The 27,383-nt window shown below is 40.3% G+C and overlaps 1 protein-coding gene across 1 annotated transcript in view; it reads right to left on the reverse strand.

The window, feature by feature from the left end:
- Positions 1–27,383, reverse strand: part of CUL3 (cullin 3) — a 60,062-nt gene that overhangs the window by 5,791 nt on the left and 26,888 nt on the right. The window contains exons 2-14 of the mRNA XM_048505623.1: positions 24,828–25,025; positions 15,316–15,429; positions 12,763–12,923; positions 11,818–11,932; positions 11,264–11,492; positions 9,270–9,415; positions 8,691–8,867; positions 8,131–8,301; positions 6,738–6,845; positions 4,500–4,624; positions 3,919–4,015; positions 2,490–2,624; positions 281–467 (exon numbers count right to left, since the gene is read on the reverse strand). Of these exons, the coding sequence (XP_048361580.1) occupies positions 281–467; positions 2,490–2,624; positions 3,919–4,015; positions 4,500–4,624; positions 6,738–6,845; positions 8,131–8,301; positions 8,691–8,867; positions 9,270–9,415; positions 11,264–11,492; positions 11,818–11,932; positions 12,763–12,923; positions 15,316–15,429; positions 24,828–25,025 (1,963 nt within the window). The remainder of the gene's footprint in view (positions 1–280; positions 468–2,489; positions 2,625–3,918; positions 4,016–4,499; positions 4,625–6,737; positions 6,846–8,130; positions 8,302–8,690; positions 8,868–9,269; positions 9,416–11,263; positions 11,493–11,817; positions 11,933–12,762; positions 12,924–15,315; positions 15,430–24,827; positions 25,026–27,383) is intronic.

The following is a 27,383-nucleotide window of genomic DNA, read 5'->3' on the forward strand; positions in this document are numbered from 1 at the left end:
ATTAAGATAAAACAGTTGCATGGACAGGGGTTAAAAGCGAATGCACCATATTTCCATAGGTCGCTATACCCATTCTCCTTCTCACGATTACAAAAGGAAGGTGAAACTTCCGGATGTCAGCTAGCTAAAAAGGAGGCAAAGTCATCTGGAAAGTCATATTCCATGCAGACAACCCTAAGAATGGGTGGTGGCCAGATGAGACATCAGCTATGGTGCAAACTCAGCATTTTAGAAGGTTAAATGCATAACCTGGGAACAATGACTTCGGATGAAAACATACCTGTCTGAATCTTGACTCTGTGCAGTTTGGACGTGAATTGGTCATTCACTGTAAATATATGTCCGTTTTCTATTTCTTTTGATTTGGGTTCTTTTGTGAGAACCCGCTGTGTTGGTTTTCCACATGCAAGGGACTGTAACGCTCGTACAAGCTCTCTTTCGGGGATATCTGTCTCCTGTTGTATTTCCTACATTAAAGACAGGACACTTGTTTATGTGGCCGAAAAAAAGGTTCACCAAAATCTGAACAGTTTATTTCCTCTCCACTCAAACCAGTTTATTTTTTGACATTTCAGAAGTTCAGAAAACTCTTGGAAGAAGATGTAAACTTATGACAGATGCTTGGAAACATGTACAAAGGTGTTTTATTTCAAATCAACATGGTTGCAAGGTTAGATACAGAACAAGGAAAAGGTAAGTAAACATGGTAACCTTTCTAGAGTTTTGAAAGCAGAATCTTCAAATGATAAACAGTGAAAAAACACCCAAAGGATGTTAAGAAGTCTTTATATGTTACTGATGTCCCTTTGATGAGAATCTCCTAAGCTTGTTTTGAAAATACTTCTCACATTAGAAGGGGGCAGTGAAATTCTCTTCTTCTCAAACCTGAAAATCATCTATTTTTTTAAAATGTGGAAAACTGGTTATAAAAAGAAAATAGTCAGTTTGGTATCCCTTATATTTCAGAATGCTTCATTCCATACATGCCCTAATAGATAAATAATTTCACTCATAAAATAACCCTGAAGCAATTATGAAATGCACTGTATGATCAGATTAAAAACAAAGATGCTTCACTGCAGGCATTGAGTGCGGTACGTTTCATTGTTTAATGTACTTAAAATAAAACAATCAATATTGCAATGCCCTTGTATGCGGTGCAGCCTCGTTTGGAATACTGGGTGCAGCTCTGGTCACCATATCACAAAAAAGTTATTGAAAAACCAGAAGAAACACAGACGAGGGCAACCGAGGTGATTAAGAGGTTGCATGAGGAAAGGTAGGGAAATCTGGGAGTAGGCCAACTGGGAAGGGGACATGATAGAGATTGATAACATTATATACAGGGTGAAAGAATGAGATAGAGGGAGCTTTTTCTCGCTCTTCCATAACACTAGTACTCAAGGACACCCAGATCATACAAATGAAAATACCTATGCACATAAATAGTGGAATTCACTGCCAATGGACACAGTGATGTCCATGAACAGAGATGCCTTTAAAAGAGGATAAGGCAGATTTAATGGAAAGTACATCCATCAATTGCTACTTGCCAAGGGAGCCTTCATATACAGAGTGGCAACCCTCTGAATAGCAATGCTCAGAGGGAGAAGGCAGTGGCCTAGATGCCCTGTTTGTTGGCCCTCCAGCCAACACAAGAAGAGTCCCATTAGCCTTATCCAGCAGGACTCTATGTTCTTCATGATTAGTTAACATAATGTGAAGTTTCTTCAACTGTTTAAGCAATTGCGGCCAACATGCCTTATTAACAGATACATGCAACAGTAATCAAGTATGGTAACTGGAAATAGCAAATGGATTAAATATCCATAAAGGGTCAGTGTCAGGGCATCTGCTTGGAATGCAAAAGACTTATTCCCCAAGATCTCCAGTTAGAAGAACCAGGCAGTAGGTGATGTGAGCGACCTCTACTACTGACAACTGCTGCCAGTCAGAGTAGACAACATCAGCCTTGCTAGATGAATGGTCTGTCTCGGTATAAGGTAACTTCTCATATGTAAGCTACTCTTTAATAGTACAGCATCCCACAAATTATTCTGACAACTAAGCATCTATTTTCCATTCCATTCATTTACATAGCAAATGCAGAATTATAGGGAAAAATGAATACACAACACACAGAAGATATTACAAAGTATTAAAAAGAAAAACAGAGCTCTCAGCATGTTAAACAAAAAGGGCTAAAAATCTGTTGCCTTAAAAAAAGATCTGCAACACGCAAAATATTCTCAGACAAAAAAACCCAAGATACTTTTAAGTATTCAGTGAATTCTGGACACTCAAGACTTTCACTGGCAAGGACTGATAGACCTGAATGAGGGGCCATAACATTCATGGATGCTCAAAGCATTATCAATCTGTTTGCCAAGTTAAGAAATGTCCTGTTTGATTATTCCCCATTAGATGGGGAAGAGATTCAAGATATAAGATGCATTTTCACAGTTACCTCAGAAAGCTACAATTCATACCTCAAAAGTATATTTTTCTCTGTTGTTAAAGAGCATTAGTATTGTCATCTGGAAAGTGGAGACTTGCAATATGTGCTTCCGTGTGTTGGAGCCAGTTACTTGGGCACCTCCTACACCAACCTCTGAGCCATCTTCCTGTTTCAATTTGAAAAAAGTCAAATATGATTCAGGGAACATTATATTTTGCTCTCCGATTAAGACTGCCTATGTACTTATCATAAAACATAAATTGTTGCCTGACTAATCTGCTGTGGTGGGGCTGCACACAATTATATCTGTTTTAAATTATGAAATCTCAATTTTCTTCTCCCAAAGTTTTATATTTACCTTTGGCTTTAAAGGCAAGCATGTTCCTACTTGTTTTAATGACCCATCTGAAAAATTATTCTATGAAGATACAAATGACAGAATTTCGAGTAAGACTGCATCAAATAAATTGGTCTCAACACAGAAAAAAAAAAGTCAAACCATAAGCATGTGATAACAAAATCTTCTGTTATAACAGAGGGTACCCAAGATGAAGCAGGTTTCTGCTAAGACCCAAGGATACAAAGATCCTGATAAAGACAGGAGGCACAAGTATTTACCCTTTCAACATTAGCCAAGAGGCATATTTCGAACTACCACTAATGGTACAAATGTGAAAGCTGCAGAACATAGCAGAACATAGATGCAGGAAGCAAATGCCCTACAGAGATCCCAGTTTTTGTAGACAGTACACTAGAAGAAGAAGAAGAGTTTGGATTTATATCCCCCCTTTCTCTCCTGCAGGAGACTCAAAGGGGCTTACAATCTCCTTGCCCTTCCCCACTCACAACAAACACCCTGTGAGGTAGGTGGGGCTGAGAGAGCTCCGAGAAGCTGTGACTAGCCCAAGGTCACCCAGCTGGCGTGTGTGGGAGTGCACAGGCTAATTTGAATTCCCCAGATAAGCCTCCACAGCTCAGGCGGCTGAGTGGGGAATCAAACCCGGTTCCTCCAGATTAGATACACGAGCTCTTAACCTCCTACGCCACTGCTGCTCTTAACCTCCTATGCCACTACAATGGTACTGGGGGTGGGGGCTTTGAAAAATGCACGTGGGCCTGAACTCCAAAAGGTAAATGTTCAAACGGAGGCTCCTACAGCTTGATACAAGGTTTACTTTACAATACTGCCCATTTCTATTCATGTTATTTATACTCCAATGTTCTCCCTCGGGGAGGAAGGAATCCAAAGCGGCTTACAACGTTCTTCCATACTTTATATCCTAACAGCGCTGTGAGGTAGGTCAGGCTGACATTGTATAATGATAAAAACTCTCCTAAAATACAACCCCTTCAATAATTTAGTGAACAAATGACAAATGCAACTAACTTGTACACACAGAACGGAAACATATTTGCAATCGAGTTGCTTCTGCATAACGGCCGAAGAACACATCATTTACCTTTTTAACAGGACCATAGAAGGTGGCATTGAGGTCTGCTGATCCCATATGATGCTGGAGTGTCAGCTGTCGTCCACTGTGTTTGGCTAAATAAAATCTAAAACAATTCCAAGATATTGAAAGGCCATTTGATCCTTCATATTTTAAAACGTGCATAGAATAGCTTTTTACACATCCACATAAAAAGTATAATCAGTTTGTGATAAAGCTAACATTACAAACAAAGCAGAACTGTTAGTTTATCTAAGCAGCAAAGGTTGGGCTTGTGTACACACCACCTTAAGGAATGCCCTGTTAATGATCACAGACAGTTTTGGGGTCCACCGATTTTTCCACCAGTGTTGAGAGCATTTCAGTTCTCAATATCTTAAAAAATTCCATGCTAAGTGCAAAATGTAGGAACACTGGTTGGGAGGAGTTTCTGCATTCGGATTTCAGAAGTCCTCCCAGGGGCACCCCAAAGAAAGGACAAACTATTATTCTGAGAGTCTGCATGAGTAGTGTTTGATGAGAATCTTTGGACATGGAGCACATGTGGCATGTTTTAAAGCCACTAACCATACATAGAAACCATTCCTTACCTTCTAAATATTTCAAAAGCATGTCTGGGGGCTGGGGGGATGTTGCACTTTGGTGTGGCTGACTGAGTAGGCCAGTAGCCTGTTGTGAGAACCCGCACTGTCAGATCAACACCACCTAATGAGACCTACAGGAACAAAGGAAACAGGCATTGTGTTGTCTTGTAATTGACTAGAGTTCGTTTTTCTGTACCTAACATACAGGATGGACATGGATTCCAAGCAAACACTGAGGTGAGCCTACCTCCTGGCCTATGACAAGTTTTGGAAAATGGCCTTTGATTCCTAGAACGCTAGGTATGCAACAGCACCGCATATTTTCAACAAGCAGGAACTAATATGGTGTTTTAGCCTTCTTTAGAAACATTTTTTTAATATTCTAATATTCTCTCTTTCCACCCCCTGCTTAACAATAAATACATTATTTTAACCACCCTAATCTGCCTAGAGTGCATCTCTTTAAGCTAGCCAATGTTAACTGCTCTCTGCACAATTTTACTGATAACCAGGACAAGAGAATTTGGCCATCCTCCATAGCCAGGTGAGCTTATGGCAGTGACAGCAGATATTTTATGAGTTTCTCAATCCATAATGCTTTTGTATAAGTCTGTGATGCATGAGCAACTCGGTTGATCTTGGAAGGGGTCTTTTAAATGCACAAACTACAAGCTAAGAGCCTACAACAGAGGAAAAACATCTCTTTTAAATGGAACATCAGATCACCTGAGATGCTGCCAAATAGTCAATTATTTAGACTGCCTCACAAAAAGCAGGTGTGTGCCATCTGGTGGTGAAATAGTTCAGCTAGTATATTTAGTTTAGACGCCTTCAAATCTTACCCAAACCAATGATACTACAAAATCTACAATGAGACCCAATGGCCACCAATCTACTCCATCTTGAATGCTATATTTTAAAGGATTTCCCCCATAAAATACTGAAGTAACTGCATGTAATCCATCTGGGTCACTTAACCACTTTTTGCTCTACTTGTTAAGGTCTACTCTCAACTAATTCCTAAAGCAGAATTCAAGTCTTCCCCATGCCCTCTGTCCTGGAGCCCAGAAACAAACAAGTGAGTCTTGAGATATAGCTGTTATCAGCACTACACAATGAGTTTTAGGACTCCTTTTCCCCTCCAGAGTCGGAGGTTTCAAGATCTGAGTTAGAGGGAAAGAGAAGGACCTCTGAATGGTTCTTTGATTACGAAAAATAGCAGAGTGATTAAGCTTCCTTTTGCTTTAAGGAGAAGCCTTTAGTATAGTGTTTTGTTGTTAGTTTTTATATAGACCCGGCAACTTTCACCTTCAACTCACACTCCCAGTGTAGTCATTTTTCCCTCCAGTACACCATCCTAACTTGCAATTCTGTACATCTGAAGTAGGACAAAACAACTGGATGATTTTGTCCTTACACTTTTGTTTTCCATTCCTTTTCATCTGCCATGATCTGTGGCAACTCTAGGAATCCTCAGTGTCCCTTCATATATTTGATGTCCAAAGTCATACCTGCCATCTCCTGAGAGCTTTCCCACTCCCTCTTCAATATTGTCCATGCCTAAAAACATGTCTCCTGAATACATCCCCACTAGACTTTGGTTAACATCTCCCCAGCCACTGTCTCTCTTCTAACACCACATCGTCAACTCATCCTAGACAGATAGCAAACATAATTCATTGCTCGTTTTGGTACTGCCAGAGGTGTAGTTGGGACAGAGTGCGCCTGGTGCACCCCGCCCCCCTTATCTTAGTTCAGCCTAGAAAAGCGGCCTGTTCCCTTCAGGCTGAAAACGGCCTGGTGGGAACTACATTTCCCATGAGACCCTGGGGCTTGCAAAGTCTCCTGGGAAGTGTAGTTCCCACCAGGCCATTTTCAGCCTGAAGGGAACAGGCCGCTTCTCCAGCCTGAACTGTTTCATTAAGGTAAGTGTGGGGGGGAGGTGCCGCGGGGGCGGGCGGGAGGGGCAAGTTTTCACCCCCAGGTGAATGCCTGGTGCAATGTACACCCCCCCACCTGCTCCTGGTAGCTCCGCCTCTGGGTATTGCCTATGTGTTAAATACTTTTTGTATATGATAATGTGATTGCTTAGAAGATTGAGCTTATTACTACAATAGAAGTTTAATATTTGAAATAAACATTAGAATAGCTGAGTAAAAGCTACAATTAAAGTGTCATACGATTCTGTCTTCCGTGGAAGATACACCTTTCAAATCAAAAGAAAACCATCTATTCCTTTCTTACCCCTGTAGCCTGTAGATGTTGCCTAAATTCATCCATTGTTGTATTTGAGATGCTCATATCTCTAAACATTCCTTCCAGTTTAGATGTGAATTGACATCCACATTCAGTCTGCAAAAAGACATTTATATTGCTCCATTATTACATACAAATTATTCCAGCCAGGTATCTAAGAATCAAAGCATTAAGAACTGCAAAAGTCTTTCAATTTTTTCCTTCAAATGGTCCAGGTTACAAAGAAAGGATAAGCACAGATTGCACAAACAGAATTCTTAGTTTTAGAGATCAGTAATAATCTCAAAATCCCTAGTTAATAATGCAGATATGCCATGATTGTAACATACCAATTAACTGCATCAACTACTGTATTGAAAGTGAGTACCACATTCTTTTCTCTCAATCTTATTAATTCCCATTCCACATTTTAATAGAGAAATGAGTACATTTTTATCCTGACTTTCCTTCACAGACAAAAAAGACAGCACCCAAGGTTGTCCCCCCCACCCTTTTTTTACTCTAGACACCCATGAGAGAGGTGAGGCCGAGGGTGTGCCACTGGCCCCAGATCAAGTGATGAGATTCATAGTTTGGTGGTGATTTGCACCTTGGTCTCAGTCCCAGTCCACCATTCTATCCTCTACCACACTGGCTCGATAAAAGAGAAATACTGGAAATATTATCCCTGACGATCTTTCCCCCGTGTATCCTCAGACAGTTTTATTTAGAGCATTCAGCATCCTTGAAATCCCATTTCGTATTCAGCTGCTATCTGAACAATCATATACTATGAAGTCTGGAGAGGAGAAAGAGAAGAGCTTTGGAGACAAGGTGCCTCTCTCTCCACAAGGTTACCTTTTGAGGGCCAACTGGGTTATGGACATGCACATCTCATCCACTTCTTGCAAAATACTCTCCAGCAGTGAAAAGGTATTTAATTTACTTTACTGAGAGGGGGAAGAGAAGAAGTGCATCTGGAGGAAAGGTGAAGGAGGTAGCTTTTCCTCTCCACCAATAGAGGAATTTACAGAGAATCCTTTGAGTGGTGAAGTAGGACGACTGCCTACATCACTGCCTTCCACCCCTTTTCCTAGAACAGCTCACACGAATGGTGGGAAATCAAACTGCTACTCCAAAGCACTGTAACATGAAGGTTTCAAAATGGTTTGGGAAGATTGTCGTCAAACAATTCTCAGTTGCAAAGAACAAAATATTGAGTACCCGTCCCGGAGGGTTTAGAAAAATGGTTAGCTCAGAATTTCAGAAGAATTAATGATATGTAACAAATTAAACTGCTACATCATATTGCAGTCACAACAGTGCTGGCTGGATGTTGGTATGAAGGGAAAAAAATAAGCCAAGAACTATGGAACAGACAAAAATGAGGAGCTGGCATTACCTTCAATTTAGATATCATATTTTTCTCAGAATCATCTGAAACACTTTTGTTCGTTAGAAGCCTCCTTGCCAAATGCTGCTTGTAGTATCGTTCAAATACATCTTTTTCTTGCATGAACCGAAACAGAACCATTGCCTTATCCAATATAGTCTCTACCTCTTGTTCTGTTAACTGTAAACAAAAACAAAGGAAGCAACTGTATTCCAAATTAGTGATGTAAAGCCCAATTACCAGTGCCACACTAAGAACAGAGAGCAGCTCCATACTTCATGCAACACCAACTTGTGCTCTGAGAAATCCACCACCCATCAATTTTATTGGAGGCTCCCAAATTCTAACATTACTTGTGTGGGAGAAAATGTTCTATCTGTTTTTTTCCACACTAACAATTATGCACAGTATACAGAAACTTAAAACAGAAAACTTTTCTTCTAATAGTTTATGGGCAGAAAATTTAGGATAGTAAGAGAAAGTATATTTGCAAGTTAGACAATATAGATTAGAAAGTTTAAAGAATCTCCCCTCCCCCAATTAACAGTTTGAACTGAAATTATACTTACTCCTTTGACACCTTTTTTCAACTTGTCATCTATAAATAGTGAGAGATATTCCGGAGACCTAGAGTTAAGGTTCAGGAAATACTCAAAGTCTCCTGCAATAGTTTGTTTGAAAAGTCTATCATTGTTGAAAGATTCTTGAAGGAAACGGTCAAACCGACTCTTCAAATCCAGTAAACCCTTGAGCAAGCAAGCAAACAAACAATTAAACAACCCAATAGTTTGTACAGAGATTGTAATATCAACTCACCTTTGATATGGGATCCCAAATTAAAAACTAATGCGTTATAAGCTTTCATTTGTCATTAGATAAGTTTCTACTAACTGTTAAACAATGAACAAGTAATTATTTTACTGAAAATTCAGGTTGTTCTGAATGTGTCCATTAAAATGATAAACTGGTACATGAGTGATCAAACTTTTTGAAAACCTGACTATTTTTAAACACTGCAGGAACACAAGATACCCAAAATGTTGTTCTTGTTTGCTTCTGATATGAAAAGCTACTACTACAGCACTGGAAGCTCCCTTAGACAATTAAGTTTTTGGCATAATGGGGGAAACTAAGAAACTTTTAGCTACCTGGATGTAGTCAACTGGGTTCTTTCCTTCACCCTCTTCAGATACAAGCGCTTTACCTTGTTCCCTCAGGTAAGAGCTCATACACTCGCACATTGTCTTTAAACCATTCGGCACTCGGCTGAACAACTTATACATACAAGCAAGATCTGTAACAGAAAAAGAAATCTACTATTAACATGCACTGTCATAAGAATACCAGATTTGTCAGACTCCTGATTCCCACCACAATGTGGAACACAATGTGAGATTCTACACTCTGTCTCAGAAAAAGATGTTAATACCGTCAGATGAGGTGCAGCAGTTGAGGCAATTGTATGCTTCCACATTAGAATATAGTCCCGAACGAATATGAGAATTATCATTCATGTTTATGCACTGCTTTTGGCAAGACCATTATTTTGTGTATTATTGAACATGCAACTTTGATACAAGAGCATTTATAGTTAATTGTATTTTTACTTTCAAATGGATGAGAGGGAGAAGGGCTAGAAAGGCACTAGGGACTAGGAGGAGCATACTACAACAAAGAAGGTCTGGCATGCTGAGTTCTGTGGTGGAGGAATATAACACCCGACTAACATCTTTTTCTCACACAGATTGTACATCCTTCTATTTTTGACCATAAACTTCTGTAATTTTTTCCTTTACTAGTTTTTAAACAAGGGCATATGATATTTTAAGATATTAGAATCTAGTTCTATTAATATGTACAGCTTTGTGGCTTACATTGAGAAAAGGCTAGAGTATATGCTGAACTGTCTTATCAAAGATCAAATGCCATAAATTTATTAACAGCTAAACTGAGAATAACATCTCCAATTATCACCAATACTAAGTGATGAATTTTATAAATCAACATTGGTATAATTTGAATCTTTAAGTAAAATCTGGCTAAACATGAAGCTAACAGGCTAGCCCCTGGCTAAAATTTCCCCAGAAAGAAGGGAAGACATTTTTTTTCCAATTCTGCTCCTCACAGCAGACTTTTTGATCATCCTCCCAGCTGCTCCTGGAGGTACCCTGACCCCAAGCAGTAGTATTTCAGGGGCATTTTTGGCACCAGGGGGAGGGCAGATGCAAGTAATTCATGTTCTGAGGATAAAATCCCTTTCATCTGTGGAAATTTTAGTCAGGGTCCAGGCAAACATTTATTGTTTAAGTTTGGGAGATGTACATTTTTTTTTATGGAATGGATGGAGTAAGATGAAACTGAGCTTTCAGTTCAACTGAACTATCAGACAGATGAACTCTTCATTACACCACCACTTAGCATTTCCATGCTGCATGTAAAACTCTCAAAGGGCTTCATACACACTGTCTTCACAATTTTTATACCAGTCTGTAAGGTGGTTTGCATCTGCATATGAACTGACTGAGTCCAACTCCTTGAGGCCAAATGGCTCATGGGATTGTTCTGAAGAACATGGCTTTGATGAAATACATATACTATCTACAGTATGACATCTTAAAGAAGCAGGATACAGCATTAATTTTCATATTTTTGGAGGGGTGATGCATTTTACATGTCGAAATTAGACAGAATTTCTGCTGATCTACAGCAACTGGTGAAAAGTTCCACAAAAGTTGATATTGGTGAACAAAACAGTGGCCCATTCCGCACACGCAAAATAATGCGTTTTCAAACCACTTTCACAACTGTTTGCAAGTGGATTTTGCTATTCCGCACAGCTTCAAAGAGCACTGAAAGCAGTTTGAAAGTGCATTATTCTGCATGTGCGGAATGAGCCAGTGAGAGGAAACAATCGCTTTGTTCAGTCAACTGGCATTCCTCACACTGTACTGAACTTGCAGGAGATATCTGAAACCCAATTAGTCACAAATAATTAGACTTTCTTGACAGCTTTGGAGAGAATGTAGAGGGTGAGGGAAGAGAAAATGCCAAGTGCCACACGCTTTCTATCTCTGCCCTTCCTTCAGAACCAAGCTGCTCAATGATGCATCATTAACACTGCAGAGGCATCATCCAAACTTACCTTCAGTTTTTCCATTTTTCAGCATGTGAACCAGCCCAGAGTTCTCCATTTCTACTATTGTTTTCATATGCTTGGAAATAAGCTCCCTCTCAACAACTTTTACAATTGGCTCTTCAGTTGATTTATCAAGGCAGTGCATCACACGTTCTATTTCTTCATTAATTCTAGCTTCTACTTTCTTTATATAAACTGAAGCACTATTTTCTGCTAAAAATTTCTGGCTTTCCATCTGTAATGAAATATACACATATAAGGTAGTTTTTCTCCATTTATTACACTTTTATCCTATTAATGTCATATGATTCATATTGTTGTATTTTAGGTACCACATCTCCTTTTACAAACCCTGGCCTGAGACCCATGAAGCGTTAAGCAATAAGATATTTAACGTCTGGATGTACCAGTACAATCTGAATTCTTACTGAACCATTTGGGGGGTAAGATTGGATGCAATTATTTCAGACAAATGAACTTCAATAAACTATCCTGACCAAGCAATCATTAATTGCAAAGATGTTTGAAACATATAGAAATCCTTGCAAAATGTAATGTACCTGAAAGAATTCGGCAGACATCTCTAAGAAAGGAGCTTCAAAATCTTCTTCATAGACTGATCGTCCTTCAAGACCTAAAATCATTAACATCTGGCAAGCATTTCTTATTGCTCCTCTGTCAAAACATTAAAAAAAAAGATTTAAAGGTTACATTTCTTTTAGCAGAAACAGAATTTGCAAAGACGGTCAACAAGGGGTACGATTTACACAGGCTCACTAAGAGCAAAAAGAATGGCCAGTGCTGTGTCTTAACCTAAGACCTACTTTTAAAGTTTTTGTTTTGGACAACCGCTAGTTTGTTAGCACTGCCAAGTGCTTTATAAGATTTTTCTCATCTAACATCTAGATAAATTTTTTAAAAAGTATCGCTCATTATAGAAGGAATCAGAGAAATTCTAAGATGACTGAGAATGCAACGTTTTAAAAACAATTTTTAATATGTGACAAAATATTAACAATTACTACCACTTACTGACCTTGCACAATAACACTTTTGTTCACTAGTTTTGCCAGGGAGTTTTAATGTATTTGGCTGTTTAAGTGGTTGCTATTCTTGAAGTAGTGTACTTTTCATTATGCTTTACTGTTCAGATTTATTTTGAATGTTGTTACTGTCAGAAGCCACTTTGCACAAAATAGAAAATACACATTTTAAAAAATTAAATAGCAATTCCCTGCAAATTTGCAGTATGGATGAATTGTGGACTGGGGGAAAGTCTAGTGCCCCTGGATGGAGAGAATGGCATACAATCTTAGCTTCAAAATTTTAAAAACGGGCAAACTGTAGCCAAAGAAAATAAAGCTTTAATTTGGTCTGAAAATAGTCAACAACAAGGAAATCTCAAAATTTAAAAATTTGTAATGGCTCAGGATGTAGATGAAGCAGTACAAGATCAATAAACACAAAGCAACAGCAGAAATTCAAGAATCACTTTGTTGTCCTACCTGTCTACAACTTCACCTTTCCGCTCCCGTGCAATCATATCCAACAATGTCTGTCGTAGATGATCCCTAATACACCCATAACGTACAACTTGATCTCGAAATATAATTAATCCCAAATTGTAGACATTTTCCACATTATTTTGTTGTACATATACACGGTCCTAACATTAAAGAGAAAATACAAACAAATTTACATTTCATACAACCGCACAGTTTCTAAGATTGTCTGAAACGGTGGTGCTCAGAGGCTTGGACTATGGCGCTCTGATGTGCTGTCTACGGCTCTTCAGAGCACTATTCCCTCCATTGTGGCATACAGTCCATGTTTTCAGAAAGTTAGCAAGGCCATTATCCAGTAGTGGTTGTGCCTGGCAGGTACTTCCTGCCTTAAAACAGTTGCTACCACAGAGAACTGAAGACAGACAAGCTGTGGGTCTCACACAGAGGATGGAGGTAAAGGGACCATCCTCTCCAACAGCCCTGACCTTTCTCTGCAAACTCTAAACATGGGACCCAGGAAGAGATCATACAACCACTACTATAGCAACCACCCAGGAAAAAAGCAATAGTTTTACTCCCACTCCTCCATCGCCAGCTTGTTGGGCTCCAGCCATCTTGTCCCCCATTCTGAAAAGAGGAAGAAAGTAGGTGGGAAAGCCTTTCCTCTCACTCCAGATACTCAAGGGCTGGCTAAAGTTCAATTGGGGGGGGGGGATCATACATACTCAGAAATAATTAATTAAGAAGGGTATATTTATATATCGAATATTAATAATTATATTTTATATTACTGCAGGTGTGTATTTGGTGATGTGGGATCCAGGACATATACTAGTCATGTGGATCTTCTGGTTAATGGTGAGGTCGGTCTTTAAAAAACATTTTTGGATCTGTTGGATCTTTCCAACTACTGCCCAGTATCACATCTTTCTATTCAGGGTACGGTATTTGAGAGAGCAGTGGCAGAGCAGCCTCAAGCTTTTCTGGAGGAAATCTCATCCATTTTTCATGCTGGCTAGGGATGGAGACAACTCTGCTAACCCTTGCAGATCATCTCCAGAGACACCTGGACCAAGGCAGGTCAGCGCTGCTGCTATTACTGAATCTGACAGCAGCATTCATCTTGATCGATCATGACCTCTTGACCAATCGCCTTTCTGATGCCAGAATTGGTGGGTGAGCCTACAGTGGCTGCGCTCATTTCTTCAGGGTTGGGCACCGAGGGCAGCAATCGATGAGGGAACCTCCGCATGCCATGCTGAGAATCCCAAATATGTTTTCTTTTAAATAACTGACATGGAGGATGAACACTAATTTGAGTTGGGACTGTGGCATTAAGAAAAGAGGTTTCTTTCCTTCCATGCTGTTTTCCTGATGTGGAATGGTCATGCAAAACTGGCATTTGCTCTGACTGGGTAAACATATATGACCTGATACAGGTAGATTCAAAGGACCATTTCAGGTCGCAAAAACAGCGTATGAGGTAAAGGATCGAACACCTCTTTCTCGTACATTCCCACTCTGAACTTGAGTTCCATGCACTGTTATTCAGAAAAACAAAACACACAATTGGGAACTCCCAATGTCTCATTTGGTTTAGCCCAGGGGTAGGGAACCTGCGGCTCTCCAGATGTTCAGGAACTACAATTCCCATCAGCCCCTACCAGCATGGCCAATTGGCCATGCTGACAGAAAAACTGATAGGAAAGGGTTAGTTCTGGAACATCTGGAGTTCAAATCAGTTAACCATAGTCATGCCTACCTCACAGAGCTGTTGTGAATGACCAAAAAAGAATGGTAGCACCCTGAGCTCCTTGGTAGACAGGTAAAAATGTAAAATAAATATTGGGTACCATCTGTACTAAGCAGAAAGAAACTAGATGTTAACTTTGTTTCCCTATATTTAGTAATCCAGTTTATTAGATGATGAATCAAAATACTTTGCATAATCTAGCAAATTTTCAAAAGAGCTGAATAATTAATCTGGGTGGAATATGTGTACCTTTAATCAGAAGGGCAGATGGACAAATGTGAGTCTCCAGTGCTCTTAACTACTGAATGACTCACCAACAGATGGGATCTCACTTGTAATGTTCCTTACCCAACTGACAGGATTACACACAAACCCACCTAAACTTATGGACAGCAGATTCTGTGGGCATATCCTCACTCTTCAATGAATGTTACTGGGTTGACTGTTACCCAGTCACACAACCTAGTATTACATTGTGAAAATAACACAGGAAAAGGGAGCTCTTACATGCCTAATGTAATATAGTATGCTGGGGTGCCATGAAGTATCTGATATGCATGATTGTTTCCCTTAAGTTATTAATTTATCTTCCACGTTAACTTTTCAATGGCACTTCTTTAACCAGTGGAATGGACAAAGGAAGATGAAGGCAGAAATACCAATATGGAACACGGTGTACAAAATTAAGAAAATTCAACATCTCACATTTAATATTCTGTCAACATGAAGGAGTCTGAGCTCTTCGGTGAGATGGAATAGTTCTAGCTTTGGAATAATTTACAATACCAGATATTACCTACCATATACATCAGAATGTCTCTAATCATCACCATAGCTGTCTGATGATCATTCCATGCTTGGTTTAATGTTTGGAGAAAGTTGTTATTTAATGAGTTTAACACATCTTCTCGCACCTGCAACAGAACAAAAAGGCTTCAAGTTAACTTCTCAATATATATTTTTAATTTATTTTTGTTAAATTTACATCCTGCCCTATCCCTGTAGGGCTCAGGGCGGGTTACAACATAAAATAAACAATTGATACAATCATTAAAAATACAATACAATATAAATATACAAATATTAAAACAATACCAATAAATAGATTCAGATGGCTGTAAGTAATACAATCCCCGATCAGCACTCCACTCACCCCCATACATTATAGATTATTAAAAGAGACTAGTGCACTTTTCAGTTTCTTCTTCATACATATTTCTATGCTACAGTTTTAACTATGGTTAAAGAGACTGTTTGCAGAGTTTATTGATATCCACATTAACATAGCCACATAAATTAGCTATCAGGATGCATTCCCTGGATCTCACATCCTGCCATGGGTATGAGGTGTGTCACACTGAATTTGCTCAAATTTGCTTTTTTCCACGGAGGAAGTATTCTCTGGGAAGGGAGGGCCAAACTATTTGCCAGTGTGGCGTAGTACTTAGAATGTAGGACCAGGTTATGGGAGGACCAGGTTTGGATCCTCATCCCCCCCCCCCCACCACACACACAATATGGACACTTGCTGGGTGACTTTGGGTCAGACACAGTCTAATATACTTCAAAGAGTTGTTCTAAGGATAAAATGGAGGAGGTGAGAATGTCAAATGACCACTCTGGATGTCCAATGGGGGAAAAGTGTAATATAAAGGGGAAAAAACAGACTTCTACCTATGGGATATGAAAGTAGTGATTTGGCCATTAGCTGTGAGGCTTTTGTGAATTTCTTTGCGTATAAAGTCTTCTTGCTCTGTCATAACCTCCCAGCAACAGCTGAGATAGTAAGGGAACTGGAGACAACTTGACTGTCTTGTGGTCCTTTTTTGGACCATTTTACTCTGCTCTCCCAGTCTGATGTTGACAGAATACTTGTAAGTAATAAGACCTACCACTTGTCCTCTTGATCTTTGCCCCTCACGGTTGCTGAAGATGCTGCTGGATACTGTTAACCATTCCCTTGAACAGGGAATTTTCCCAGGGTAGAGGAGTAGAAACCCAGTTAGGTGCACTTGCCTCTGGGAAGAAGGCCATTTTAGATCCTATGGATCTGGCCAATAAATGCCCAGTTTCAAATTTGTCATTTCTGGGAAAGGTAGTTGAGAGAACAGCTGTGGAACAGCTGCAGGCATTTCTGGAGGACTCATTGGTTCTGGATCCCTTCCAGTTTAGCTTTAGTCCTGGCCATCGGGATGAAGAACATCCTGGTCACCATTATGGACAAACTCCATTTACAGCTGCACCAAGCACTGTTAATGTTAGACTTCACTGCAGTTTTTGACATGGTTAATCATGACCTCTTGAGCCACCACACCCTAGCTGATGCTGGGATTTGTGAGGTACAGCCAAGAATGGAGCTGACCTCGTTTCCTTGGGATAGGGACAAGTGAGTGACACCCGGGGGGGAGGGGGTTACATCTCAAGGACATCCACTGGTTCATAGAGTGCCACAGTGGGGTAACCTTTATCCAAAGTTCTTTAATATCTTTGGGAGGCCCCTGGCTCAGAGTGTCCAGAGCTATGGACTGGGTTGTCATCAATATGCAGATGACACCCAGTTTTTCTGTTGATGGGAGGGCCAGCTGGCTGCCACCCCAAATGCTTTGGCACAATATCTGGAGGCCATGGCTGGATGATTGAGAAAGAGTAGACTGAGGTTGAATCCATCAAAGATGGAAGTCCTCTGGCTGAGTCAGAAGTCTGGGAGAGGTCTTGCAGGAGAGCAGTGGAGGGTTTTTCAACTGCCATGAATTTGATGGCATGAAGCACATAGCACTGCTCCTCATCCATCAAAAGCCTGGTGTGTATGCCCAGGAATGCTTTCTCTCTTGTATCTATGGAGGCCCAGGTAACACACATGGAGAGGGTGACCTTTTTCCATCACTGAAAGGCCCAGTTGGCCCCCTACCTATCCCACTTGAACCTAGACACAGTGGTCCACGCAACTATCACTTTTTGGTTGGATTCCTCCTAACCCTGGCCGCACAGAGCCTGCCCCTTGAGACTGATCAGAAGTTAAGAAACTAGAATTCCAAAAGATGCAGTATGGCATGACAAAATGCCTAGAAACTATGGTGAGGGCACATTTTTGTAAGACCTTTGCTATGCCAGCTGCACTGGTTACCAGTTGAATCATTTTCAAGATTTTAGTTCTGACCTTTAAGGTCTTGAGCAGTCTGGGGCCTTGCATCTCCCCATGTTGCCCATGGATGACACTTCAGTTCTCTATCAGTAATCTTCTGGTGGTTCCTTGCCCCAAGGAAGCTAGATTAGCTTCAACCAGAGCTGGACTTTTTTGGCCCTGGCTTCAGCCTGGTGGAACTCTCTGTCAGTTGACACCAGGGCCCTGTGGGTTCTTAATCACTTCCTCAAAGCCTTCAAGATGGAGATGTTCCACCGGGCTTTCGGTTGAGGGCACTCCCTGTCCACTTGTTCCATCTTGCTGGCCTCCCAATTACCAACACACACGCCTGACTGTGCACTCCCCCCCTTTCCCCCCTTCTCTTTTGCAATTTTCCTTTTTCATTCTCCCCCATTCTCTGACAAAGTCTTGTAAAAGAAGAATGTCAAGACAGGGAGATATATATTGTAGGCTTGGGTGCTGTTACTTTATTGCTCACCATCTGTAGACATAAGTCTAGGTTTTGGAATTATTAGTTTTATTGCAAAGCATTATTGTATTATTTAACGCTTTAAAATGTTGCAAGCCACCTTGAGCTTGATTTTGGTTGAGAATGGGCAGGATATAAATTTTAAAAAATAAACTTTTTGCCAACATTGGCTGTGGAGATGTTTTCTTTCCATTGGAAAGGGGAGGTAGTGACTGCAGTTTTGGATCAGCTCTAGTGTGGAGATGCTTAATAAAAGAATAGGTAAGTACTTCTCTAATCTGTGAAAGCGCTCTACCAGGCTGCACCCTGCACATATCTGCTCCTAGTAGTGAAACAAGATGTATTGGTTAAAACTATGTATAGCTTTAGTGAAATTCATTTTAACAAGTATGGCATTTACTAGAAAAGCTCTGGAGTATCTCAAGCCCCATGGAATGTTATGTTTGAGCTCAGACAACCTCTATCCTATCAGGCCCCATGGAATTATGTTTGAGCTCAGACAACCTCTATCCTATCCCACAGGAAGATGTCAGAGCAGCCTTTCAGGAAACCCAGACATATGCACATACCCACATAAGAGGCACTGCAAAGATTCTCCCTGCCTTGAATCCATGACTTGGACAGCTAAAACACAATTAACGTGAAAGGGGAAAGTGACCCATAAGAAGCCCCTGCTGATGGTGGGGCAGCGGCTCCACTATGAACTGAATGGTTCTGCTCATCTGACACCAACAAAATGAAATCAAAGAAGCTGTCACTAAACTAGATCTTCTTCTAACTTCTCTCATACTTAAGCGGTGAAGGAGAGGAAGAAATAAGCGAGTTCACAAACAAGGTCCTTCATGGCCTAAGACCCACATATCTGCAAGAATTGCCTTTTATGCCCTGCTCATCTGGCCTGGGTAGTTTGCTGTTCTCATTCTCATTTCATTTTGTATTTCCAGTATTAAAAACAATTTAATTGTTTACTATGTTTCTTATACTGTATGGTCAAATGGCTGCTCACTCTCGGTTCAATTTGGTTTTTTTTCCCTATTACATTATTCATTCAATGTCTCAAACTATATTCTTTCCCTCTGTAAGCTGTTTTGAGTCTCAGTGGGAAAGACGGGCTACAAACAAGCTAAATAAACAAACTGGACAACTTATTTCTATGGATGCAGTTTCACTGGTGAAGCTGAAATATGTTTTCAGTGCTGGGGCTCCTCAAATTCGGTGAATTGCTTTGAACCTTTTGCACAAGTTCATATTGCCATACGCCTGAAACAATCCTACTAACTTGCCCCTCAATGCATTGGCGTTGTGATTTCAAAAAAACAAAAGGTTGAGGCGTAAACTCTATCTACAGGGGCCAGTTCTCTACAGCCCTTGCCCACAAGCAGAGGCAGATTGCTAAACAGTATATTTTCTTAGCTGTTTCTTGAAATCTGCCTGTTTTTCATTTTTTGTGCCTATCCTTTTATTTTTTAAATTCTATATTGGGTAAGATATCTCTGCCCCACTTAGGACTGTGCCTTCTCTCTTGTTGGATAGAACCTGCCTGTATTTGCACTAGAAACAAACCCTCCCCATTGGGAAATGGATATTTGGTTGCAACATGAAACTGGAAAGTAATACAGAATATTGTAGTTTGGATAGACTGCTGTTTTGTTTGTTTTAATTTGCAAAGAGGAAGCATCTGCTATTCTCTCGCTCATGTGTGAACTCTATTCCCAGATCACCAAAACACAAAGGCTCTTCAGGATTACCCAGCACTAAAAGAAAAGAAGCCGGCACACAGAAGAAATCAGACCAAGAAACACTAAGATCATGAAGATCATCCAGTGGATGACTGAAGTACTTCTAGAAGCTGGAACATCCCAGATCCCACAGTTAGTCACTAAATGCATACATATCTATATGTGTTCAAGAGTAATATCCTGAATATAAAACACACTAAGGACCAAAAAGCAGTAATGTGTTTCTCCCTCTCAAAACCAGATTCAAACTTCCTATCTCACTGCTGAAGCTCTGAATCAACACACTAGTTGCACAGTGGTTCCAACCAGGTGTCAGGCTTATTCATGAATATTTACATAAAGAGAAGGGAAGGGAAGGCAACCACCCCTCCCACCCCTCAATCTCCACCAACTTCAAAATTCAGGCACTTTCACTGCTTTGAACAAATGAACACTTCTGCAATATTTCCAGTAGGCATCAAATGGTGATATCCAAGAGTACTTCTATTTCCCAATGTGCTGGTAGCCATAGTCACTATGGTAAAAATAGGAATTTTCTTAAGGAAGAAATATGAGTTATCTCTCCAGTGGTTATGCGTGAAACCAAGACTTCACAATATTACTCCTCTTGGGTGAATGGGCTGATCAAAAAGATCAGTCAAGAGTGTGTGTTTTTTAGCTCCTAAATGCACAGAGCCTCACACCAAGAGTACTTTTGGAACAAAAAGTTAATAGACAAAGTCAGCCACACACACAGCCTCTGTTTCTTTACTTTTATATATGCAGTAATTATACACAAGAAAAAATGGCAACTGATGTAGCTACTGCTGACTGTGTTTGACCCCCAATGTCAGCCTCTTGCCATAGAACAGGCCATGGTGGCAGGGGCTGATGGGAATTGTAGTCCATGAACATCTGGAGAGCCGCAGGCTGTAGACCCCTGCCATAGAAAGATGAAGGTTTTACTTGTCCTATGCAAGGAAGTACAATGTATGCAACATGGTACTTTACACAAAGCTCTTCCATGTATATGATATACCACATTTCCACCTACTCTTCTCAAGGCAAGGTCAATTTTCAGAAACAAACAGCAGAAGGTACTCTACACATCAGTCAGTCAGCTGTTCAGTCTAAAGTAGACTACAAATGATAATAAAATGCACTTCAGCACTTTACCTCTGCAGAACATGCATACACTTCAATTTAGTCCTTGTATTTTTTAATCCACTGCTTACAATTGACACTGACTAATTGACAAGCAAAATTATGAATGAATGTAATTACAACTAATCAGCTTGAAGAAGAACAGCTTGTTGGCAAGTCTGCTTTTTTATTGTATTGCATAAATATCTTCTTAAAGTTTGTTAAGATATTCAACAAACTCTGAAGCATTACTGAATAGCAATATTTCTTACTTTTGCCACAGTATAAAAACCCAAAGCAATATCAGCTTCATATTCTAAAGATTAATGCCATGATCTAAAATTCTACACAAAAATTAGTGTGTAACTGTTTAATACCCTTGCCAGATTAAGAACATAAGAACATAAGAACAAACCAGCTGGATCAGACTGGAGTCCATCTAGTCCAGCTCTCTGCTACCTACTTAGAGGTAGCCCACCAAGGTGCCTTTGGGAGTTCACATATGGGATGTAGAAGCAATGGCCTTCTCTGGCTGTTGCTCCCGAGGCACCCTGGACTGTTAAGGCTATTTACAATCTCAGATCCAAAGAGGGATCAAGATTGGTAGCCATAGAATTGACTTCTCCCTCCATAGAAATCTGTCCATTGCCTTTTTACAAAGCTATCCAGGTTGGTGGCCATCACCACCTCCTGTGGCAGCCATATTCAAACCAATCCTGCGTTCGTGAAGAAGTGTTTCCTTTAAACTTTGTTCTAATTCTTCCCCAGCATTTTCAGTAGATGCCTAGTTCTGAGTATTGTGAGAGAAAAAAATTTCTCTCTGTCAACATTTTCTATGCATAATTTGTAGACTTCAATCATATCCCCCCTCAGGCGTCCTCTCTCCAAACTAAAAAAAAGGAGTCCCCAAGCGCTGCGGCCTTTCCTCATGGGAAGGTGCTCCAGTCCCTCAACCATCCTCAGGTTCCCTTCTCTGCACTTTTTCTATCTCTTCAATATATCCTTTTGAGATGTGGTGACCAGAACTGAACCACAGTACTCCAAGTGTAGTTAGCACCACAGCTTTATATAGAGGCATGACAATCTTTGCAGTTTTATTATCAATTCCTTTCCTGATTATCACAACATGGGTTTACAGCTACCACCTGTTAGGTTGACATTCCCATGGAACTATGTTAAAGGCCTTAAATCCCTTTCCTGGTCTGTGACTGATAGCACTGACCCCCCTGCAGCTGATGTATGTGAAGTTTGGATTTTTTGCCCTATGTGCATCACTTTTGAGACTGCTACATTGATCTGCATTTTATATTTCTAGGCCACTTCCCACCCTAATTTATCAAGGTTCAGCTTGGACCTCCTCGCAATCCTTGTGGTTCCTCACCACTATAATTTGGTATCATCCTACTGAGCTTAGCACCATAGCTACCCTACTTCCAGGTCATTTATGAATAGGTTAAAGAGCACTGGTCCCAATACGGATCCTTGGGGGACACCACTCCCCACATCTCTCCATTGTGAGAATTTCCCATTTACACCCGCTCTTTGCTTCCTGTTTCTCAACCAGTTTTTAATCCATAGGAGGACTTCCCCTCTTATTCCTTCATTGCTGAGTTTTCTCAATAGTCTCTGGTGAGGAACTTTGTCAAAAGCCTTTTGGAAATCCAAGTAGACAATGTCCCTCTGGTTCCCCTTATCCGCGTACCCTATTTACATCCCCTCAAAGAACTCTAGTAAGTTTGTAGAGACAGGATTTGCCTCTGCAAAATACATTACTGACTCTTTCTCAACCCAGGTTTTGCTTTTATCCCATCATTTTATAATTTTATCTTTAATGACAGATTCTACTAATTTACCAGGAACAGATGTCAAACTGACTGGCCTGTAATTTCCCGGGTCCCCCCTAGATCCTTTCTTAAAGATTGATTCTTATGTTTAAGCCTGTGCCAGACTGTGTATATTGTTAGTGCCCTTTAGAATATGTGAAAAGTAAAAGCCAACTTTATACATCTTTATGATCCCATGGAGATAATATGTTTAAATGACTAGTTGATAGAAAAGAACCATTCAGCATCACCATTCCAATAAAAAGGCTTAAGCGCTCTCAAATTGCATACAATAAATTAACTATCAATACTATTGCAAATTCTGTGCAACTTGGCTTCCATTGACTTTTTACCTTTTGCACTATATGAAATTTATCTCTGGTATTGTTAAATACATGGCTGACCTCTCCCATCTCAATGGGGCAAATACTTAGTTTGACACTTTATGCCTGTTCACAGTTTTAATCCACTACGCTGCTCCCTAAAATAGCCACAGTCAGCCATAAACTCCTTGAGTATGAGCCTTTCAGCAGCAGACAGCAAAATCCTTCAGAAAACTGGAACACATAGATAGACACTGTATTTCTTTTCAAAAACAAGATGGTGGCAAAGCAGGCAAGCATTATATTCAGTTACAAATTGACCATGTCTGGCCCTTTCTGCATGGGCCAATTAACCCGGGATAATACTGGTAACAAACCCATTTCTGCGGGGCACTTTTGCATGGTTCCCGCCCCCAAAGCGACGCTGCCCTGCATCCCCCCCCCCCATGGGTTATTTGAGAATCGCGCTATTCACAATTCTTTTGTTTTACTGTGTTTTGCAGCTACTCATGAGTGAACGACTGCCCCGGGAAGCGCTTTACTTTGACCACGCTTCTGGGTTTTTAAAGGTCTAGAGACTCACCTTTCCATAATTATCATATGCCAGTTAATTTGAGAGATATTGTTGACTCATCACATCACCTTCAGTATTTGGGCTTCTTAAAAAGGTGAGTCTCTTTAAAAAAAAGGCGTGCCTCTGTGCGAAGGCAGCCCACATTGCCTCCACAGGCTCCGGTCGCTGCCTGCCCAGAGGCATGCAAACAGGGCAAGAGGGAGAGCGGGTTCCTTCATCCCACCTGCAACCCGCTCTCCCTGTGCTGTGCGGAAAGGGCCATAGCTTGGAGACAGCAGCAGTGGAGTGTCATCTGAACTCTCATTCTTCATTACACTCTCAAATATATGAATCAATATAACATCCTGGGTCATGTTCCTAGCATGAACAAAAGCTTGTGAGGGTCTATGATCCAGCTATAAGACTTATAGTGTTGCTCATTCATTCTGTGCTTACTAATAATAAAATTAGCATCACAAGGGTAAGTAAGTTTAGAATATAGTCTGAATGTGAAGCTTATAGATTAATTTCTATATATTAATTTGCCTAAAAATTATCAGCTTTCTTTGTTGTCACTGTTAATAACTTTTAATACCACAAAGACTGATTTACTGACTGAGTGACTGACTGTCTGTCTGTCTGTCTAAACACCTTATAAAGAGCTGTAAAATGCAGTTTTGCCATATATAAAGAAGAAGAAGAAGAGTTTGGATTTATATCCCCCCTTTCTCTCCTGCAGGAGACTCAAAGGGGCTTACAATCTCCTTGCCCTTCCCCCCTCACAACAAACACCCTGTGAGGTAGGTGGGGCTGAGAGAGCTCCGAGAAGCTGTGACTAGCCCAAGGTCACCCAGCTGGCGTGTGTGGGAGTGCACAGGCTAATCTGAATTCCCCAGATAAGCCTCCACAGCTCAGGTGGCAGAGCTGGGAATCAAACCCGGTTCCTCCAGATTAGATACACAAGCTCTTAACCTCCTACGCCACATCATAATGGGAGTACCGATTTACAACATCAAAAGCACTGGAATTCACACTAACCAAGACTAGCCATATAAATATTCATGGGCAAACACATGCCAAAAGTAGGCCTCTATTTCTTCTAAAGTAATTAGTGCTGTGCTTTCAATTTTGCTTCAAATACCTTGTTTATGAGATGCTCTGTAACCACTTCTCGTAGTCCAGTGTAGAGTTTCTCTCCATGTTTGTGTAATACCATGGTATATGCATTCCTATACAGTTCCTCAAAACTGAGACCACTGTTGTTCTTACGTTGAATCTCTTGGATAGCATTTTTCAGGAGATCCCAAATGCTGTTAACATATTTTTCATCCATGGTCATCTGGAAAGGCAAAACAATACCTAATTCAGTAATTGATACTGCAAGGCACTTGCAAGAATAGCTATTCCATTTCCCCCAACCTCTGCTTCCTTCCCTCTCCCTCTGCTTCTCTTAGTAACCCACTCTTTCTCCTTCCTACCACCCCTTCTCTTATTCTCTCTCTCTTCCCCATGCCTGCCACTTTCTGCCCCTCCACCCCATCACTCTCTGTCAACCTCCATCATCCTCCCGGCTTCCCATCTGCTTCCTCTCCCCTTCCCATAGAAGCAGCATGGCAGAAGGCTCTCCCAGAAGGGCAACAGATCTCCCAACAACAGAGATGAGTTCCCTTTAGGGTTGCCAGCTTTAGGTTGGGAAATTTCTGGAGATATGGGGATGGGGCCTTGGTAGGGTGAGGCTTGGGGAGGGAAGCAACCTCAGAAGGTTTAATGCAATACAGTCCACCCACCAAAGCAATCATTTTCTACAGAGGGATAGATCTCTGTAGTCTATAATTCAATTGTAATTATGGGGGATCTCCAGGTTCCACCTGCAGGTTGGCAACCTTACACTATGAGCAACAGAAAGCTCAGGTTGTAAAATGCATCATTCCATTGAACACATTACTGGTGACTTGGGTTGTTTATTGTTTTGCATTCAACACAGTCCTTCCTTTTGAAGTAAATGATGTGCAACCCCTCTCCCCATCCTGTTATCTCTATTTGCCTCCTTTTTTAAAAAAATCCTCTATAAATTTTATTGAAGTACAAAACTATCACATAAAATTAATCAGTATAATCTTTACAGTTGAATGAAATCATATAAGTTCTTATACATAGTATAAGATCTAATTGCTTTCTTTACAACGATTTCTTTAAATCCTTAGAGAGGAATTATTTGAAGTATTGTGAATCATTTTACCAAAACTGCTTCATTCAACATGTGTTCTTCACTTATATACAATTTCAAAGTTCTAATATGGTAACAAAGGGGCCCCAAGAATAGTCTGTGATGTCATCAGAATGTTGATATCTCTCACATTAAAACTTTTCTCATGGCTGCCTGCTGTACCAGCTTCCATCACAAGGCTTCCTCTCATCCCCAGTGTGTCAGTGGACCACAGTGGGTATCGTTTCAGGTTTTAGATGTGGACATTCCAGCTTACCACGCCACTCAGTCATGAAGCTCGTCAAGCGATCTGGCCTATGAAAAAGCTTTGGCTTCTCAGTCCAGGCTACATTACCTGACTGTAGGAAGTCTAAGGAAGTAAAACTTATTTTCTGTAACATCCTTCATGCGACTAACACAAACCTAATTTTTAGGACCCATGGGAAAGTTCCCAATTAGTATACAATACCAGAGGAAACCAAAATGCTTCTTGTAGAAGAGCTCCTTTATCATGTCTTATAGTTAAGGGGTTGATCTTTTACCTGTTTTACAGTCTGCTCCTATACTTTTGTTTAGGATAAAGATGACGGGAGATTTGTGAAATCATTCGCCATTTCCTGGACCATCTTTGTTCTAGAATGCTTCGTTTGGGTCCCAGTGCCTTGGGGACAGAACTAGGTAGGTACTAGTACCCAAGCGGAGAATTCTAGAACAAAGATGGTCCAGGAATGGCAGATTAATTCAAAAATTTCCTATCTTTATTCCTGAATAAGGTATAGTCTGAACAGTTTTAAGACTCATATTAAGCTGCTCAATGTTATATACTGTGGTTACATTTTTAAAGTGCTTTTAACTGCTACCAGCTTTAATAGTATGTGACGTTTCTAATGCATTTCAAATGCCTTGTGCAGGTTCTTTGGACAATATGTTATAAATGAATAAACAAAAATTAAAAAAACAAAGCAGCTACTCAATAAGGAGTATCAAGTAAATTAAAAAGTGTAAAGACAACCAAACACTGCTGCTATTTCCCACAACTATGCTGTGCCACACTTTACTGGCAGAATATTTGGCTTTTGTGAAGGAAATGACCCTTTTTCCATTCCTGGCTTTTCCAGTGAAAGATGGACCAATGGTTTCTCTTAAAATGATGCCCACTAAGGCACTATTTTGATAACCTTTGAGACTTTTTTCGAGTTTGATCATAATACTGAAAATTTTGCTTAGCAAATCTGTACCTACTTCTATTTTACAAGCATTCTTTCCTAGCAACTTTGCCAAAATCAACACATAATTTTCACATTATGAATACACAATATGAATGTAATGACACGGAGGCTAAACTGGAATATAAAATAGACAGAAAATAGACTTGGATTGTATTAAAAATGAAAAGAACATAATGATCTTCAACTTTGCATCTGCCTCCCATCTAAACTGTGAAAGCTTTAAAGTATTTTTAGCTTGTAAAGTAATTTCAGCTTTAAAAGC

This window comes from Sphaerodactylus townsendi, linkage group LG08 (assembly GCF_021028975.2).
Source record: "Sphaerodactylus townsendi isolate TG3544 linkage group LG08, MPM_Stown_v2.3, whole genome shotgun sequence".
Lineage (NCBI taxonomy): Eukaryota > Metazoa > Chordata > Lepidosauria > Squamata > Sphaerodactylidae > Sphaerodactylus > Sphaerodactylus townsendi.